This window comes from Trematomus bernacchii, unplaced genomic scaffold (assembly GCF_902827165.1).
Source record: "Trematomus bernacchii unplaced genomic scaffold, fTreBer1.1, whole genome shotgun sequence".
Taxonomy (NCBI): domain Eukaryota; kingdom Metazoa; phylum Chordata; class Actinopteri; order Perciformes; family Nototheniidae; genus Trematomus; species Trematomus bernacchii.
In genome coordinates, this window is record NW_022988098.1 from 6,786,398 (window position 1) to 6,803,483 (window position 17,086).

The 17,086-nt window shown below is 39.9% G+C and overlaps 1 protein-coding gene across 2 annotated transcripts; it reads left to right on the forward strand.

Annotated features, from left to right (window-relative positions):
* Positions 1 to 2,133: 2,133 nt before the first annotated feature.
* On the forward strand, positions 2,134 to 16,160 carry cldn19 (claudin 19). Of its 2 annotated transcripts, none has more exons than XM_034121842.1 (5): positions 2,134 to 2,825; positions 8,944 to 9,108; positions 9,403 to 9,487; positions 10,612 to 10,758; positions 14,689 to 16,160. In XM_034121842.1, the coding sequence occupies exons 1-5, from the start codon at positions 2,603 to 2,605 to the stop codon at positions 14,723 to 14,725; spliced, it is 657 nt and encodes a 218-aa protein (XP_033977733.1). In that variant the 5' UTR covers positions 2,134 to 2,602; the 3' UTR covers positions 14,726 to 16,160. The 2 variants fall into 2 exon arrangements, with proteins under 2 accessions (XP_033977733.1, XP_033977732.1); XM_034121841.1 differs by having other exon boundaries at positions 15,195 to 16,160.
* The last annotated feature ends 926 nt before the right edge of the window (positions 16,161 to 17,086 follow it).

Below are 17,086 nucleotides of genomic sequence, written 5' to 3' on the forward strand. Positions count from 1 at the left end.
TCCTTGGGTTTTCAAAGACATACTTCGTGCCGGATAAGTGCGGTCACATGGATGTTCACATGTTCTGGTGTTTTTGTGATGCTCTGGTAGATCAAGTTCAAGGTTCAATTGGTAAGAGAGTTCAGGAAAGAAACAAAAGGGCCAACAGAAAAATAATAAGGTGGAGACAAGTGGATTCTCGTTAAAGCAGAAGAATAAGACCACCAACAACATCCTGCTTTTCCATTTTACCTGCCTTTCCACTATTTATTCTTAGATGAGTCCTATTTTTTTGTATTCAAAGTCTGTTAAAAGAAGTGGTCGAATGTAACAAAGTACACTTACTTAAGTATTGTACTTAACTACGAATTTAAGGTAATTGCACTTTACTGGAGTATTTTCTTTGTTGATAGACGTATACATCTACACTATAAAAGGACATATTGTACATTAACTCAACTATATTTAAATAGCATCTTTAGTTTTTAGTTTCTTTAGAAATGAATGATGTTTTGTTATGTATTAAACTAGCCAACAGTTTATACAAAAATGAGAGTTTGAGGGAACAGAAATTTATTTTGTATCATTTTAAGATTTTTTAGTGCCTACTCATTCTTATTTACATTTTTTGGGATTGACCACCTTCAATACTTTAAGTATATTACGCTGTTTATACATTTGACTTAAGTAACATTTTAAATGCAGGAATTATACTTGTATCTTAGTATTTAAACTGTGTGGTATTAGTACTTGTAATTCAGTAAATAATCAACATACTTCCTCCAACACTGGTTAAAAGCAACCTTGAGTGGATGGGACTGGAACATGGTTGTTGTTTGGACAGGATGTAAATGTTTGTGTGTGTTTGTGTGTGTGTGTGTGTGTGTGTGTGTGTGTGTATGTGTGTGTGTATGTGTGTGTGTGCAGTGTGGGAGTGAGACATGTCTCTTACAGACGTGAGAAAACGGCCATGTCTCTGAGACGGTGTGTGGACGCTCTAATTGGCAGAATAGAATTACAGTTAGTTTGAAGTGAATTGAAGCTAATGTAATGAGTCGAGTCAAAGCAGGGCATGCAACTGTGGGAAAAAAGAGCTTTCTGCAGCGCTCTGCGGACACACAAAAGAAACGGAGTGTGTCTGCGCTTGCATCTTGTAGGGATGTCCAGTCGGGTGAACTCTCTCTATCCTTTCCTCTCTTCGTTTGTTGCGGTTTCCATGGGGATGGGGATAGGCTTGCATCAGAGGCCCAATAATTTGCAGAGAGCCTGTCTGGATGTGACACGTCCTTTTCAGCCGGGCATTGTTTGGATGTTGATTTACGTGTGTTTGTTGCACTTTACCACCTCCTCCTCCTCCAGCACCTACAGCGGGGGTGGAAAACCTTTTAAAGCATCGATGCAGAAAAGAACCAGAAAAGACTTCCCATTTGTCACACTTCCGGTTCCATCATTTTTTGAACGTGTAAGCTTGAACTATAGTCTGTGGTTAACGCAATCTTATGAAATGTTCACGTTGTTCTACGTCATAAAATAAGTCAGTAAATACCCTAGTCGTGAATGTCCAAAGCTTCTATGTGTCCTAAATAAAAAAATAAAACAAAATTCATTACTCGCAGAAGACATCTGTTTTTTACTGTTCAGCTGTGATGTAGTTCGTTAAAGTCTAACGTTAACTTTTTAGTCCTGGCAATTGCATGTGCGCCTTAAAAATCACAAAGTTGTGTATATTGTCGATTATTTTTCTGGACAAAACATGTAAGTATCATAAATGTGTGTTGGCCACAAAGCTAGGAAGGATCTAGGGAAATCCTATTGCTTTTATTCGAGGAAGCCGCAGCGTTGCTAGCTTCCGAGTCAGCCGACAAAAATACGTCATCAACGCATCACTCTATTTTGGAAGACATGCTTGACTGTTTCTCATTTTATAGCAACATGTCATTATGATTTCTCCCTATGCTGTTTTCTCTGTCTCTCTGTTTGAAACGCTGCTTGTTTTCCAACCAGCCCATCCCTCTTCCCGTCCAGTAGGCGTTCCTACAAGAAAGAGGAATCCAATCACAGCCGGCCCTTCACCCCATCCCTCAATGGTCAGCCTGTTAAGGACTTTTTGTGTTCACGTTCTTTCTTTCCTTTTTTTCTGCTACCCCTCATTGGGCCACTTGAGCCTGGAGCAGATGGAAAGATTGTAGTGCGGGGGAAAGTATACCAGCAGCAGAGAGAGTGAAGATTGGAAGAAGCCATGCAGAGAGTGAGGCAGTGCAGCGACAATGCTTGATGAACTGAACCACTGACCACTTAAAAGGCTTACTCTTCCACTTTGACTGAGCCCCAGAGAGATCAAGGAATCAGACAGGACAGTCTTAAGGGGAGACATCGTCATAACTGATGGGCAAAAACCAGCTTGGGACTATTAAGAAATAAAAGAAAGATTTTCAGACGAGAGGATATCTACAGATGCAAGCAAAAAGTGACCAGATAGAGAAGAAGTGAACAATAAAAGTGAAAGGATTCCTACAGGTGTGTCCACAAGGATTTGCTCAAAGACGACATACCAGAGTCGCAGTAAAACAGGGAGTGAGTGAGCGTGAGCAGACAGAAGTCCAGGGACAGAGCTTAGAGAAGGATGGCCAACTCAGGGCTCCAGTTGTTGGGTTATTTCCTGGCGTTGGGCGGATGGATCGGCATTATCTCCACCATCGCCTTGCCCCAGTGGAAGCAGTCTTCGTACGCCGGCGATGCCATCATCACGGCCGTGGGTCTCTACGAGGGGCTGTGGATGAGCTGCGCCTCGCAGAGTACGGGACAGGTGCAGTGCAAGATCTTTGACTCCATGCTCTCGCTGGACAGTGAGTACTTTTTTGTTTTATATTGGATCGACATAATCCTCACTAACTCGTACTGGTTCATGCCTTCAATTGCTTGTAGACTGTTTGGTTAAGCTAAGCCTAACCCTAACCTTAACCCTAACTCATACTACGAAACGACATGATACGATGCAATACGATGATACTTTTATTGTCAGATCAAGTCTGAAAATGTTATCGTATCACAACAGCTCCATTTGCAACATCAACAAGGACACATTTAAGACAATAAACAAGGAAACAGAAACAATCACGTTTTTTCCCTAAATGTACAATTGACCAGGGATTGAATCTACATTATATTTGAAGATATTAAATGATAAAGGAATATTGTGAGTATGATAATTATCTTATTTGAAAAATCATATAATTAACTAAATGTGAAAGAAAATCTAAGTGGTTTTGAAGGGGAACTGTGTAGATAATTAAAGGATATTCCCTTAGCTTATTTGCCAGATGACGGTACACCATAGTTTACATTTGGATAAGGCAATAATCTGTTTGTAGACATCACAAAGAAAGGCTTGTTGTGTTTCTTGGCCGTGATGAAGTTCTATGTGACTTTTCATGAGCCAAAGGATGACAAAAGAAAGATCCAGTGAAACCATCACCTTCAATCTGTCTTCCTAAATTACCCCGGGTGAAATATCCATGACGTTGTAATTCAAATCATAACAGTTATTGTAACTCGCCCATTAACTTGGCTGTTAAAAAATAAAGAGAGTAAACAAGTCCCCAAGCTCTCGCTATCTGGGACATATTAAACTCATAAGCTGTAAATCTCACTTAGAATGCTTCTGTTCAAATTAAAGCTCCAAAACATCATGAAGTGTAATGTGTGAGGAGTGGGAGGGGGTCAGGAATGTGGGGTTAAGACATAAATTAGCTCCGAATATGAGCCTCTTGTCATCTCCAATCTGTAAATGGGACCTAGTGACTCATAATTAATGGCACACAGATTATAGGAATCCATCCATCTAGTGTCTGCTTAAATCATCCTATTAGAGATTCTAATGAGAGACTACAGGGTGGGGTTCGGTTCAGAAGTCATTTTCATAAAACAATGAGCACTTTTTGTCTGTGGTTATATGTGCTTTCTGCTGTGTGCTTGTCACGCTTGCCTTGGAGCAACAAATGAGGCACTTTGCAAACATTTTGGTGTATATCAAAACACTTTCTGTGAGCTGATCTCCCATCTCCTTTGGTGCGTCGCGGCGATAAGAACGGCGTATTGTCTTTGCGTATGAATAGGGACTGTTTGGAGAAGAAAAGGGCAGTGTTGAGGCCAAACACCAGAGATATTCCCAGAATGCACTCCGGCGTCCCCACACGCGCACATTGTTCCATTTGTCCATTAACACAGCCCGACTCAGTGTGAAGACAAACAGTGAGGAAATTCATCTTTAAGGGTTAAGGACACATTACTGAAATCATCCGAGCATTCTTGATCAATCACAGGTTTTTTACTCAGGTGCTTCCCCCCCCGAGACAGATTATGAAATGGAGCAAGATGAGCATTCAATCATGTGTCCAAGGGTCAGAGACAGGCACACCGCGGTTCTGAATGTTGATTAAAACACCCCATTGGCGTGGGTTTGATCCGACTGATGTGAGTTCTAGATTCGCAGCGGGAGCAGCATGTGATGGAGGAGCTAATTGTTCACCAGACTGTGACTCCCAGCAGCCGTGGTGGAAACTGTTGGATCTGCTGCGGGTTCTAAACGCTCAAATAGGAGACGATGATCAGTACAGAAGGATGGGTTTTATTCTCAGATGAGTGCAAATGGTGGTGCTGAAAGGACAGCGTTTCAGAACCAGACACATCTTAGCACGATGTTAAAGAAAACCTGATAAGATAACCTGCTTCTGCCAATCTGTTTGGTCACATTCGTAAACCTTGAATCGTGCATTGTCGCCGGTTTTGCATTGTAAATTCACGTCAAAGTCTCCCTGTGCTCCCCTAAAGGAACTTGGGATTTATAAGATAAGGACATTGTCACGGTACTCTAAAACTTTAGATATGAGTAATCATAAAATCAGCCTGGTCAAGCAACTGTCCAATGTATTCAGGGACAACGCTATATATGTTTCTCATGGTTGACCAATCACAATCAGGATCCATTTATTCGTCCCACAGAGGGTACATTTACATTGTTGAGCAAAGAGACCGATAAAGACACAAATAAAACAGTATTAGTTGTGTTCAAATAATTAGTATACATTAAAAGAAGGAAAGATGAGTGGCAGCGTTATACAAAATATAGTTAAACAAATAGAAAATAATAGTAGAGTAGCTGCCAAATGACGTTAGTAAATAGTATATTTCCTAGTACATACTGCACAGTTTTATTTTACAACATTGTTGGTTTAGCATTGGGAGTGCAAAAAAGAATAAGAAGTCAGCAATATCATGTTTACGAAACAGGATTAGGGCCACATGTGAAATGCTTTTGGATGTGAACAAAAGATAAAAAAAATTATTAGAGTTCTGAGAAAAAAGTTAGAAATTTCTAAAATCACAAATAGTTACTATACAAAAGGCTCAAGAATGCAAATGTTACTCAAACAGAAGGAAACGGTGCACTTGACAACATTTTCAGCCATTGATTGATCTACATTTGGTGCTGTTGTGAGTATTTGAGTTAGCAGTATGTGCGATTGATGTTCAAAAAATGGTTTATGGAGGAACAGCCGAAGCAACAGCGTGGCTCATTGACATTTTTTCTTAAATCTCTGGCACAGAAAAATATGATAATATCTTCTTAATCTTGGGATATGGCCTTGTTAACTGATTAAGTGAACTAAACGTTTGCTTACAATTTAGAGCATCGAATTAGTGAAAGTAAGTAAGTGAAATTACTTTTGATGGTTGTGTAGTGAGTGGGAAAACAGATATTATGTGCAATAGAGTCACCGGTTACCTCACAATGGGACCTAACAATGCCCACACACACACACACACACACACACACACACACACACACACACACACACACACACACACACACACACACCACACACACACACACACACACACACACACACACCCACACACACACACACACACACACCAACCTTGGCACTGGAGAGAGGCCCCCTCTCTTTCTCCTTTTAGCCTTTGCTTTACCCCAAAAGCCCCCAATCGGCCACCTAGTTTGTCATCAACTCAAACTGCTCAGATTTGGCCCTAACCTCTGCACACCCTCAGAAATACAGAAGAATACTCAGAGTGGATGAAAGAAAAGAACTCTCTCTGATGAAGACTATTCAGAGACTCCATCAAAAGAAACTGTGGAGCCATAAATCAGACTTCAAAGTTTGTTCCATCCTCTCTCCCCTCCATCATAAGTCCCTTCAGATCAGCTTCTGAACTTCACTGCTGCGCCATGAATGATGGTGTGTGTGTTTTTGTCACAATGATAAATGATGACTTTAGGTTCCTGCCTGACGGTTGATCTACAGCCTGTTTGAAGATCTAACACACAGTCCTGTTCTGTTGTGTCCAGTTCAGCCTGGTGCTTTATTCTTGATGTTGGAATTTGACAAAAACATCAACAGGTCCAATTAATAGTTTTTTTGCCAAAGCTTTGAAGACCACAATGTGTGAGTGAAAACTCTGGTCAAAACAATTGACAAACTCATCCATTGCTGATCTCGGATAATAAGGGCGTTTTTTTATAGAAACTTTGAAGATTAGTGTGACTTTGACTTTGTTTCTGGTTAAACTATTCTAGATAAGATTGTAAGTTAAATCTTCACCTTGTAAACAGAGGTGTTGTCTTGAAATTGTCACTTAAGATCCTCTTAATAGCTCTTTTCCTGACATTTGTCAAGCTTTCCTAATGTTTTAATTGACTTTCTCTTATCTAAATCAGTGGAAAACATCTTTCTTGAATTGGGAAACAGTTGACAAAAAAATATTCAATCAATGTTAACCCACTATCTTTTTTTCCATAACTTTACGCTCTAGAAAAAGCCAAGATATTTCTATACTAATCATTAGCCGCTTTCACACCAAGTACTTTGCCGTACTTAGTGCCCAACACTTAGTGCCAGCACTTAGTTCCCCCATGGAACTAAGTACAGATCGCGTTCACACCGGAATAAGTTCCTGAGAGAGGATTACGCAAATGAAGCCGCTGACGTCACTTCTTCTTCTTCTGCTTTGGGTTTACTGGCAGGCCGCAAACAACTTCACGGCGTATACTGCCACCCGAAGTCCCCCGGCCGGAAGTCCCCGGAGTTGGGGACTGGCTTCAGTAGAAGCTGCTGGGACTCCCAGCAGCTTCTACTGAAGCCTTCCGAGTAAATCGCCAGAACGCCGACACCTCCTCATCTCCACCGCTCCCATGTTTTATTTTGTGTTGCCATAAGTTATTCTCTCTCCGTTGGTGCGCGGGGCTAATGCTAATGCTAATAATGCTAATGCCAGCAAATACAATGGCGGCTTCAAAAAGCTTTTCTGAGGTTTACGGGGCGTGGTTTGCAATTCGCCCAGCCAATAGAAATTGGTACTTTTTTCTCCCCAGGAAAGTACCACCTCTCTAGCAGGCACTACAAATGGGGGTAAAAGTTCTCTGAACTATGTTCTCTTTTTGGTGTGAACGCAAAATTCCAGGCACTATCGGAACTAAACGGGAAAAGTACGGGTGAAAGTACTCCGGTGTGAAAGCGCCTAATTACTTTATATTTGAAATATCTTGCTGATTCTGTAAATAGTAGTAAAAGGCATTTGTTTTCTAGAACTTTAGAAGATAAGATTCTGGTAAACTTTTCTAGATAATGACGTTGATTCTTGACCTTGTTAGCAGGAGTTTTGACAGGAAATTATCCCTGAATAACCTCTAAATAGCTCTTTTCTTGATGTTTGGCAGCTTTTCTTTTGTTTTTATCAATTTTGAATCAACTCTTTCCACTCAAGGTTACCTTACTGTTTTTTTTAATCTCCAGAACATTCTCAACTATTGACATGTCAATTAGTTTGACAAAGAATATTCACTCATGTAAACTTACAATCTTTTTTCTCCAGAATTTAAGATCCAAAAGCTCAACTAGTGACAGACCGGAGCTTAAACCCTAACCCTAACCCTAACAATTTAAAAAGTACAAAGTGGAAATTGACCTTATGGTTTTTGTTAAAAAATGTGATTTAAAGTGTTTGTGACTTTCTATGATTTCGTCCTTGCATTCCTCCTATTCTGTGAAAACACACTGCTGTACACTTTAAGCCAATGTTATTTGAAGCTAATGCCTGTGACCTTGGCTGTTAACCCTGTATGAAAGGCTCAGTTATGTTCACTTTAAAAACCCTTTAACTATTCTTCTTGCTTTGTCAGATATCAGATCAGGATATTGGGCTTTGCATGTTTACTTCCACCGCCGCTGTGATTTCAACAATCCCCTTGCCTGTTGTAAATAAGCGGCACTCCATCAGTTTCTGACAGTATCATTAAGCGCTTTGCATCGCTTCAAACACTTCTGTGAGCGTTTGAGGCAGCATCGTCTGATCGCTGTGGCGACAGCGCCGTGAAAACAATCTTGCTTTGTGACAAAGCCACACTAATCCCACTGTGTGGAACATGTAAAGCAGGCCTCCTACAGCTGCTCAGTGTGAGAGAGAGAGTTGTGTGTTTCATCTGTGTCTATTCCACCTACAGTCAACGCATGTGTGCAGATTTTGTGCATTTGTGTGTAAATATGTTCCTCCCACTAAGTTATGTGCGCGCCGAGGCCTGTGTGGGCGGCACATTCGATTTTTGAGAAGGCAAAACCACACTGGAATGATCGGGAGAAAGACTTGCAAGATCATTTAAGGTCCTAAAAGTTGGAATTCCCCGGCCGGGAAACAGGACAGTGGTGGACTCTCCCTAATGAGCTTTCTGTCAGAAATGCATGTGGTCGCCCATCAATCAGCATTTGTAGCTTCATTCCCTTCTAATCATCACTTTAATGTCCAGAAATGTGTGTTTTATTCCAAGTGATGGACTGTTTGTTATTTCTCATCTCCTCACTCTTCCCTCTCCTCTCTTTCAAATCACTCTCCCTTTTTTCCATATCTTCTATTGCATCTCCGCCTCCTCCTTTTCCTTTCTTTATCTAGTCCACATCCAGACATGTCGGGCCCTAATGGTGGTGTCGGTGCTGCTGGGCTTCATGGGCATGATCATCAGCGTGGTGGGCATGAAGTGCACTAAAGTGGGAGATAACAACCCGACCACCAAATCCCGCATCGCTGTGACCGGAGGAGCTCTCTTCCTGCTCGCAGGTGAGATTTCTGCTGTTCATGAAACCAATAACATACTGCAGTGCATTCAGCAAGAGAGGCGTCTGGTATTTTTCTAGCCTGAATCTCTCACCGGAGGTCTTCTCTAGTAATTAGAGTCCCTGCTGGACAGGAAGTGGTCATTTTAGACGCATTAGTCGCTGACCTCAGCCATAAACCACGAGTCCAGGGGAGAAAATTAACTGAATCAGGACTCTCCATTCATTGCTGCAGCTACGGGCTTAGCTTAGCCGAGCATTAATGCAGCGATCTCATTAATCTTTTGTCCCCCCACAGGTCTTTGCACCCTGGTGTCTGTGTCCTGGTACGCCACTCAGGTGTCCTATCAGTTCTTCAACCCAAATACACCACCCAACGCAAGGTATGTGAAAGAACTGCTACTGCAAAATACCTCAACTCAAGAGGCTTGAGATTAAACATGCAACCGTCCACATGTTACATTTACATTTTTGTCATTATAATTACAGTTTAGTAGCTAAGAAAATCAATTTGTGTATGCATATAGTCTTGGACTGTTTTGAGGCATTGGACTAATGTCCCCAGTTTCTTATCAAAGTCCCAAGAACTTCAGATTATCCATAGGAGGGTTTGTTGCAGAAATAATGCGACACAAAATGCTCGGTTAACCAATTGGTTCAGCACTAGACACTAGATTATTTCATGTGAACACAGTATTGCATTTTTCTTTCCTCTTGATATATATATTTTTTTAAATAATCTCAGAAATTACTTGTTAATGTAATAAAAAAAGAGTAAGAGACAAAAAGTGTGTCTGAGTACCAGGAACAGATTTGGACTCCCAACTTGTAAAACATTCCAGTTTAGTCAATCGACCAACGCTTCAAACTTTGATGCTCTGCTTACCCCCATAACATGTGCACATGTCAATATACATGCAAATACTGGATTCTTACGTTAAACGTAATTGTTTACAGGAAACCACTCAGGTTAGGTTAAGGCAACAAAGCTTTTTGGTTTAGAAAAATATTTGGGTTTGTGTTAAAGTAAGTCAATTAATAACGTTTTGTACTTGACACAAGTAGTTGAGAATTAGTCAATTGGTTTAATAGACTGTTTTGTCTATATGCTGCAGTTGATATTCTTTGGTATGTATGCAAAAAAACATATTTAATTTTGTCTTAATTTACATTATTTAATTTCATATTCTGTTCTTGTACATATCCCATATTCTATTGGCATGTAAATAGACTTTTTGCAGTATTTTGTATTTTTGTATTTTATTATATATGTTGCATTGTTGGAGGAGCTCAGGTCAGAAGAATGTCATTGTCTACATTGTAGCTTTGTGCATATGACAATAAAACCTTTGAATCTTTGAATATTGAATGTAATAGGTTAAAGCAGGTCTTCCTTTTGCCATCCAATGACCCAGAGTCAATAATAACAAATTGCAATCATTAAAACTCACAGCCATACTGGATAACTGTCATCCTAACAGCCTCTCCTCCTCTCTCTCTCTTACAGGTATGAGTTTGGCTCGGCCCTGTTCGTGGGCTGGGCCGCGGCCAGTCTGACGGTGCTGGGCGGCGGCCTGCTGTGCTGCTCCTGCTCTAAAGAGGACATGCGAGGGCAGCAGTATTACCGCCAATCACAGCCCTCCACAACCAGGGAGTACGTGTAACCCCCACCCCCTCCCTGCAGCCACTCAAACAGAGAGCATCGGACATGCTCCTCCTCAAATTATACCTGTTTCAGAAACAAAAAACAAAGAGACTATCGAGTGTACATACATGCAATTTATGTAGGACTCACACACTGCCATGAATACAGACACAGGAACACAAACAGTATTACACTCAAGCACAATATCCACCAGTTGTCTATTGGTGGCAAAAACCTTAAATAACCTCCATATTGTATGTCAATCATCCATCTTATAATGATTTAATAGAGTTTCAATAGAGTGGTGCAGTAATGAGTCCTAGACCCGTAAATGAGTTCCCTCGAGATCAATAACATAAGGTATTTGGTTAATAAAAGCTTAAGAGATGTTCACGCTTTGTTCTACAACATAAAATACGTCAGTAAATACCTCACTCATGAATGCAGCCCTTTACGGGTCGCTCTTGGAAAAGAGATTTTAATCTCAATGAGTCTTTACCTGGTTAAATAAAGGATATATATATATAATGTCCGAAGCTTATATGTATCATAAAAACAGTAACTTAATTAGACTATTAAATGCGTTTAGCTTAGCGTCGGTGACATGAAGTAATATGACCGCGATGTAGTTTGTTTATAGCCTAACGTTAGCTTTTTAATTCTGGTGATTCAAGTTACGCTTCAAAAATAAAATAATTGTGTAAATATGTGGGGATTATCCCACTGAACAAAACGCGTTAGCATTTTAAACGTGTGTTTGCCAAACGCTTATTTTCTGCAATATTTCAAAATCCAATGGAAAAATGCTGTTACTTTTTAATAAGGGAGCCTTTGCGATGCTAACTTCTGGGTCCGCATACCAAAAAACGTAATCACTGCATCACTCTATTGTGAATGGAAACCTCTCATTTGCCGTAATGTCATTATTTATCGACCTCAAGTACTGTAAGTGCAGCTGCTATAATTTCACCACAAAAACTCACACTTTAAAATAAAAAGATAACAAATGAAAGATAAATGTAAAGTGTACCAAAGCAGAGAGAATGGACATGGAGCTAGAAATAACGATACTGCAGACATTTGCTGAACGTTCATTAGCACGTCCTTTGCTTCCTGGTTGGAGCTGCATCTGTGTATTGCCTCCATATTGCTTTGTGTATTCACTCTCCACTGGTGCAGTTACATTGTGTGAAGGGTAAGCCCTTACTTCAAAACTACTGGCAGTAACTAACCTAAGCCAAATAGAAGAATGATGTTCATAAAAAATTAGCAGAAAGAAATTAACTGCCTGATTTTGCTTGATAAAAAAAGAGTGGGAAGGCCATTCTGAAGTCATTGAGAAGTCAGAAGGTCCAAGTCCTAAAAAATCAGCCAATAAAATACCCACCAATTAGTGGTTTTCATTTGTTGACTGTAAACTGTCTCCGGGTTATAAAACCACTCCACAATTCAAGAGAAAATCACCAGGACTTGATTGCAGTAGCCTAATGAAGACTGTTTACAGTAGGCTACTTGTGGTGAGCATAACCAAATTGACAATGAGGACGCAGGTAGGTTCAGCGTCCTGAATAATTAAGGCCTCAGGCAGCCATTATTTTGTATTTCTGACAAACTTCCTGTCTGAAAAAGAAGAAGCTAGTTCTCAAATAGTCCACAATAGTGTTGAACAACCATTTGAGCATGAAGACACAATGTGAACTGCAGTAGTGGAGATAAATTGTTGTTATTAAAGAGTTTGATGAAGTATGAATGCTGTTAAGGATAATTTCATCATTTTACGCTACACTAAAAACAAGCAGACGCTCTCATCAACACGTATCACCAAAATACTCCATCTCCTAACACCATCATTCCACATTCATACAATCCTCTTTATCTCCTGTATAACCGAAGCAGTCTAAGCTAATTCATGTTATTCTCACACACGGGTAATCTCACTGTGGATCATAAGCTATTCTACACTCGTACACAGAGAGTTAATATAAGCTAGCATGAAGCTTAAAACAGCTGTGATTTCTGCTTCATTTTTAAAAAGTGCCTCACATTAGAGCCTTTAAAACTCAACAGTGGGCTTAATTGACTCTTGAGTTCCCTCTTAATGCTCCCTCATACATATCCCTTGTTCCTGTTTCCTGAGAGAGCCTGTCTATCACTGTTCCAGATAATAAAGCCATTCACTTTTCTTAGAATTGCTTCCATTCCCCCCATTTCCGGCCTCTCTTCTCGGTAGACACTTGTTTCTGGAGTGCTCTGTTTTGTCAGATTGGGTTGGGGGGTTGTCAGGTCAATAGAAAAAAATCCCAGCGCCCTTTAAATAAAAGGGGGATGTCAGTCGTCGCTGGTCTGTCATTCGCAGCTGTGCTTTGAATAGGGATTGCGCAACAACAAGTCTGATGAAAAACTACCTGTAAAGCTAAGTCCAAAGAAAAAAAACCTTGCAGCTCTCGATTCATATTGAGCTGGGTCTTCTCATCTAACTCTCAGAGAGAAAGCTAATAAGTATCCATCAACATATTTAAAAAAAGTGGCTACAAACTTAACTACAACATATATTTTGTAGTTTCCCTCCCAGTCCATCATTATTAATATTCATTTGACATTTGTCATCTCTTAAAACTGTAGATTACTGAAATGTAGCTTCCTCTTTTTGCTAACATCTTTATAATCACCAATAATCCTTGGTTGCGGTGGAATTGTCAAAAGAAATCAGTGAAAAATGTAACTGGGTTACGGAAAGATGTGAAGAAGAATTCATTAGTACTTAGGAAAGGAGACTGCGGTGCTAAAAAAATCAGACTGTACTTACACTGAGCGTTGTATTTATGATACGTCATTAGATGTGATTGATGTCTGCGGTGGTAAACTACAGTTTTCCATACAAGGGATTACAAAAATCTATCTAGATACTGTCCTTTGCCCTGTAAGTTATTTTAATGTTGTTTTATGAACGTGGACAGCAGTTAAAAATATATTCTCCATTACCAAGGTTGGAGATTAGATAAAAAAATGTAAGTGAAATGTAATGGTTGCTCATCGCCCTTCTGTCCACACGTATTAATCCACAGGACTCGCCATTCAAACATTTTACAAAAAAGTTTAAGAAACCCCACACTCAGTCAACACTTGGAAATGTTGACTGTTTCTGATCATTTCACAGTAATCAGCGTAGCGTTCATATTTCGTCTTTTAATTTAACACAGTGTTGAAAGTTAAAAAAATATTGGCAGTTGGATAAACGATGGCATAAATTGAGTTTAGGCTTAATAATAATACATGAGACTTATATAGCGCTTTTCTAAAAACTCAAAGACGCTTTGACAAAGAATAAAAAAAAAAAAAGAAAAATACAAAAAGAGATAAACAAAAACAGAAAAGAGGGGGGGGGGTTGGTCAGTGGTTGAATGCAGTGTTGAACAGGTGGGTTTTGAGTGATGTTTTGAATGCGGTGAGGGAGGAAGAGTCTCTGAAGGTTTAGGGTTATGCTTAAACAATCTCATAGGCTGTTTCCGTGAATGCCCGAAAGTCCTTTCACGCAAAACTTTGCGGTATTGTGGGACAGCATTTTCTTCTTTCCTTTCGTTAAGGAAGGTCCAGTATTTCCTGAGCTAAAGGAGATAATAAAGACAGCATTGAAGCTCCTTTCCTTATCCTTTAAAGCATTCAAACAGCTCTTATCCTAGCCGTCACTTAGGTACTTCTGGGTCATTTTACTATGTAAGGAACCTTCCAAAGCAAATTTGACAATTCGACAGCAACCCTAGTTTCTTTCTTAGTAACCCTAACCCTAATCCTCACCCTAACCCTCAGCCTAATCCTCACCCTAACCCTAACCCTACACAGCTGTTGGAGAATCTGAGCGGTCTTGATGTGTCTCTTATTTCCCCTCCTGTCCTCTAATCCTGTTCTTCTCTGACTGTCTTCTTCTCTCCTCTAATTCAGGGCAGAGTTGTTGAGTGAAACTAGTTTCCCTGACTGATCAGCCCCTGCCTTATTATCGAGGACTGTCCGACTGTCCAACCACTGTCTTCCCCTATTTTTCCCCATTATCGCTTAGACCCTAAATTTGGATAGTAGAATATTCTCTTTTCTTCAGTACTACATCTGCACCTTATCAGTCTTGTCGGGAATCAAGATGAATTGTCTTCTCCCATTCCCCCCCCCCCACCTTCTTCTTTTTCTGTAAATATGGACTCTTAAAGGATATGTGAGAGATAAGACGACCTCCTCCATTTCAACCCTCTCCTCCCAACCCTCCTCTGTCTCCCTATTGGTGGAAAGTTAACAATAATTTGAAACCCTTTGTGGTTCTGTTGCGCTGATTCATGATTTCGCTTATATCCTATGACCTCTGGGTGTTTTTGTAAATGTTTCTTTAGTTTTCTTTGTGTATGCGCTGTGACTGTACTTTGACTGAAACGTGTCTTTTTTTCCCTTTTGAATTGCAGACCAAATGTTAAAAGTACCCCACCAGAGAAAAGGGAGCAGTACTTGTAGTTTGGGAGAGTCTTCTGGTCTTACCATGGTTTAGATTCTGTCAACAGACAAAACCCTCCCACTGAGGAATTCAAAAACAGACAAACAGACACAATTAAAGTAAGAAAAGCATCCTTTTTAAAGCAGCAACATCAATTTGAGTCTTTGTTGAAGTAAAAATATGTTTTAATGTAATAGTTGTTTCAGTAGTTTTGAGAAAGATGATATCCTGGTCTTGTCTGTTTTGTTGACTTCAGGAGAAACAGTAATTCAGGGTATGTTTCTGTAACATGTTAAAATGCCCGGGTGTACATACCACCTACTCTATTCTTTATTTTATTTTTACTACATATATAATGTTTTACTACAGTGCCTTATAACACATGTTTGTGCACATGTATGTTTTTGACTTCATGGATTCGTTAAAGTCTCCCATCCCTTCTGAGGGATGTGTTCATAGTTCCTCTGCCAGCCATTCTGTGTGCCTTTTTCTATTGTTGGATTTCTGAAAATGAATGTGAAGCTACTCTAAAGTACCACTTATGAAACAACAAATACATACGATTGATCTTAAGCATAGTGCCTTACGCCACTGTTTGTAATAAGCTGTGTGCCTGTTACCGAGTAGCCTGGATTGAGGATATACCCAGTACATTCATTTTGTTTCGTTAAGTGCCAATATGATTTTGTGTAAACGACAGAGTCATTGTAGTATTGACTGTAAAGGACGTACTGTACTGTGTGTTGTCTCCTGTACTAAGGAACGCCAGTTTTCTGAGTGTTCAAATGCCCTTCTGATGCCTGCATTTATTTACCATGTCATTCCTTTCTCTAATATTTACCTCCTCAATGTTGTGTATCATCTCATTTACAGTATACCCCTGTCTGTTTCTTTTAGAATAAAGTAAACAGAGGAATAAAAATGGATTTGGTCATGAGTCAGTGCTTTTTCAGTTGTTTCCTAACTTTTCACATTGCCTGACTTTTTTTCACTGCTCCCCTTCTACTCGTTTCTCCTTTCCAGCTCAAATACTTATTTTGCACCCCCGTTGTTCAATAATTGCAGATGTGGAATTCCACTTCTGCTCCACTGGACTGTAGCACACTCTCTGAGGCGGACTCACAACTTGCTCACCACTACAAATGATAACAAGGCTTGAAATGTCCTCCCATGTTGAGATTCAGCTATGAAGCATGTGTTACATTTCAAGCTTGGCGTTAAGGGTTAGCATCAATGTGAGAGGAAGTCACGCCTTTTGAGTATCAAGATTTTCATCCCAGCTGGTGATACTACTTCTATATTGCTCCTCAAAAGGTTAACAGATACATGAATTAATATCGAATCAATGTCCACCTGCCAACACAACAAGGGTTATTTGTTGCTGCAATCATTCTTCCTGTCCATGCTTGCCATGCCAACCCAACATCCACAACCTTCATTCTGTGCAAAAATGCATTTCAAAGTTCAAGCAAAGCTTAAAATTATGCATTACCAGTCTGAGCCAAATCAAGAAGGTTAGGGTTAGGGTTAGGGTTTCTGTCAACCCAATCAGCCAACAAGAATGTCATTACTAGACAATTCTGCAAAACCGTAACCCTATATAAAATGTCCTGCACAAATTATTGATTTCTACCATATTAACAGATAGCAACCATTGTATGTTAAAGGTCCCCCTTTTGAAAAATAAGTGATATCTCAGGTCTATTCCAAGGTAAGAGACGTGGGACAGAATCCACAACCCTCATATTGTTTAAAGTTAGTTTTAAAGTTGAACTTAAGCTTAACGTGAAGTATAAACAGTGTGAGTTAGCCAAAAGGTTAAACCTCCTTCTATTGTTAAAGTGGGATCTCATGTCTTTTTAC

Coding starts and splice junctions, on each gene's coding strand:
- cldn19 (XM_034121841.1), top strand. CDS start 2,603: ATGGCCAACTCAGGGCTCCAGTTGTTGGGTTATTTCCTGGCGTTGGGC. Junction 9,488..10,611: donor AATACACCACCCAACGCAAG/GTATGTGAAAGA, acceptor TCTCTCTTACAG/GTATGAGTTTGGCTCGGCCC. Junction 10,759..15,194: donor CAGCCCTCCACAACCAGGGA/GTACGTGTAACC, acceptor TTTGAATTGCAG/ACCAAATGTTAAAAGTACCC.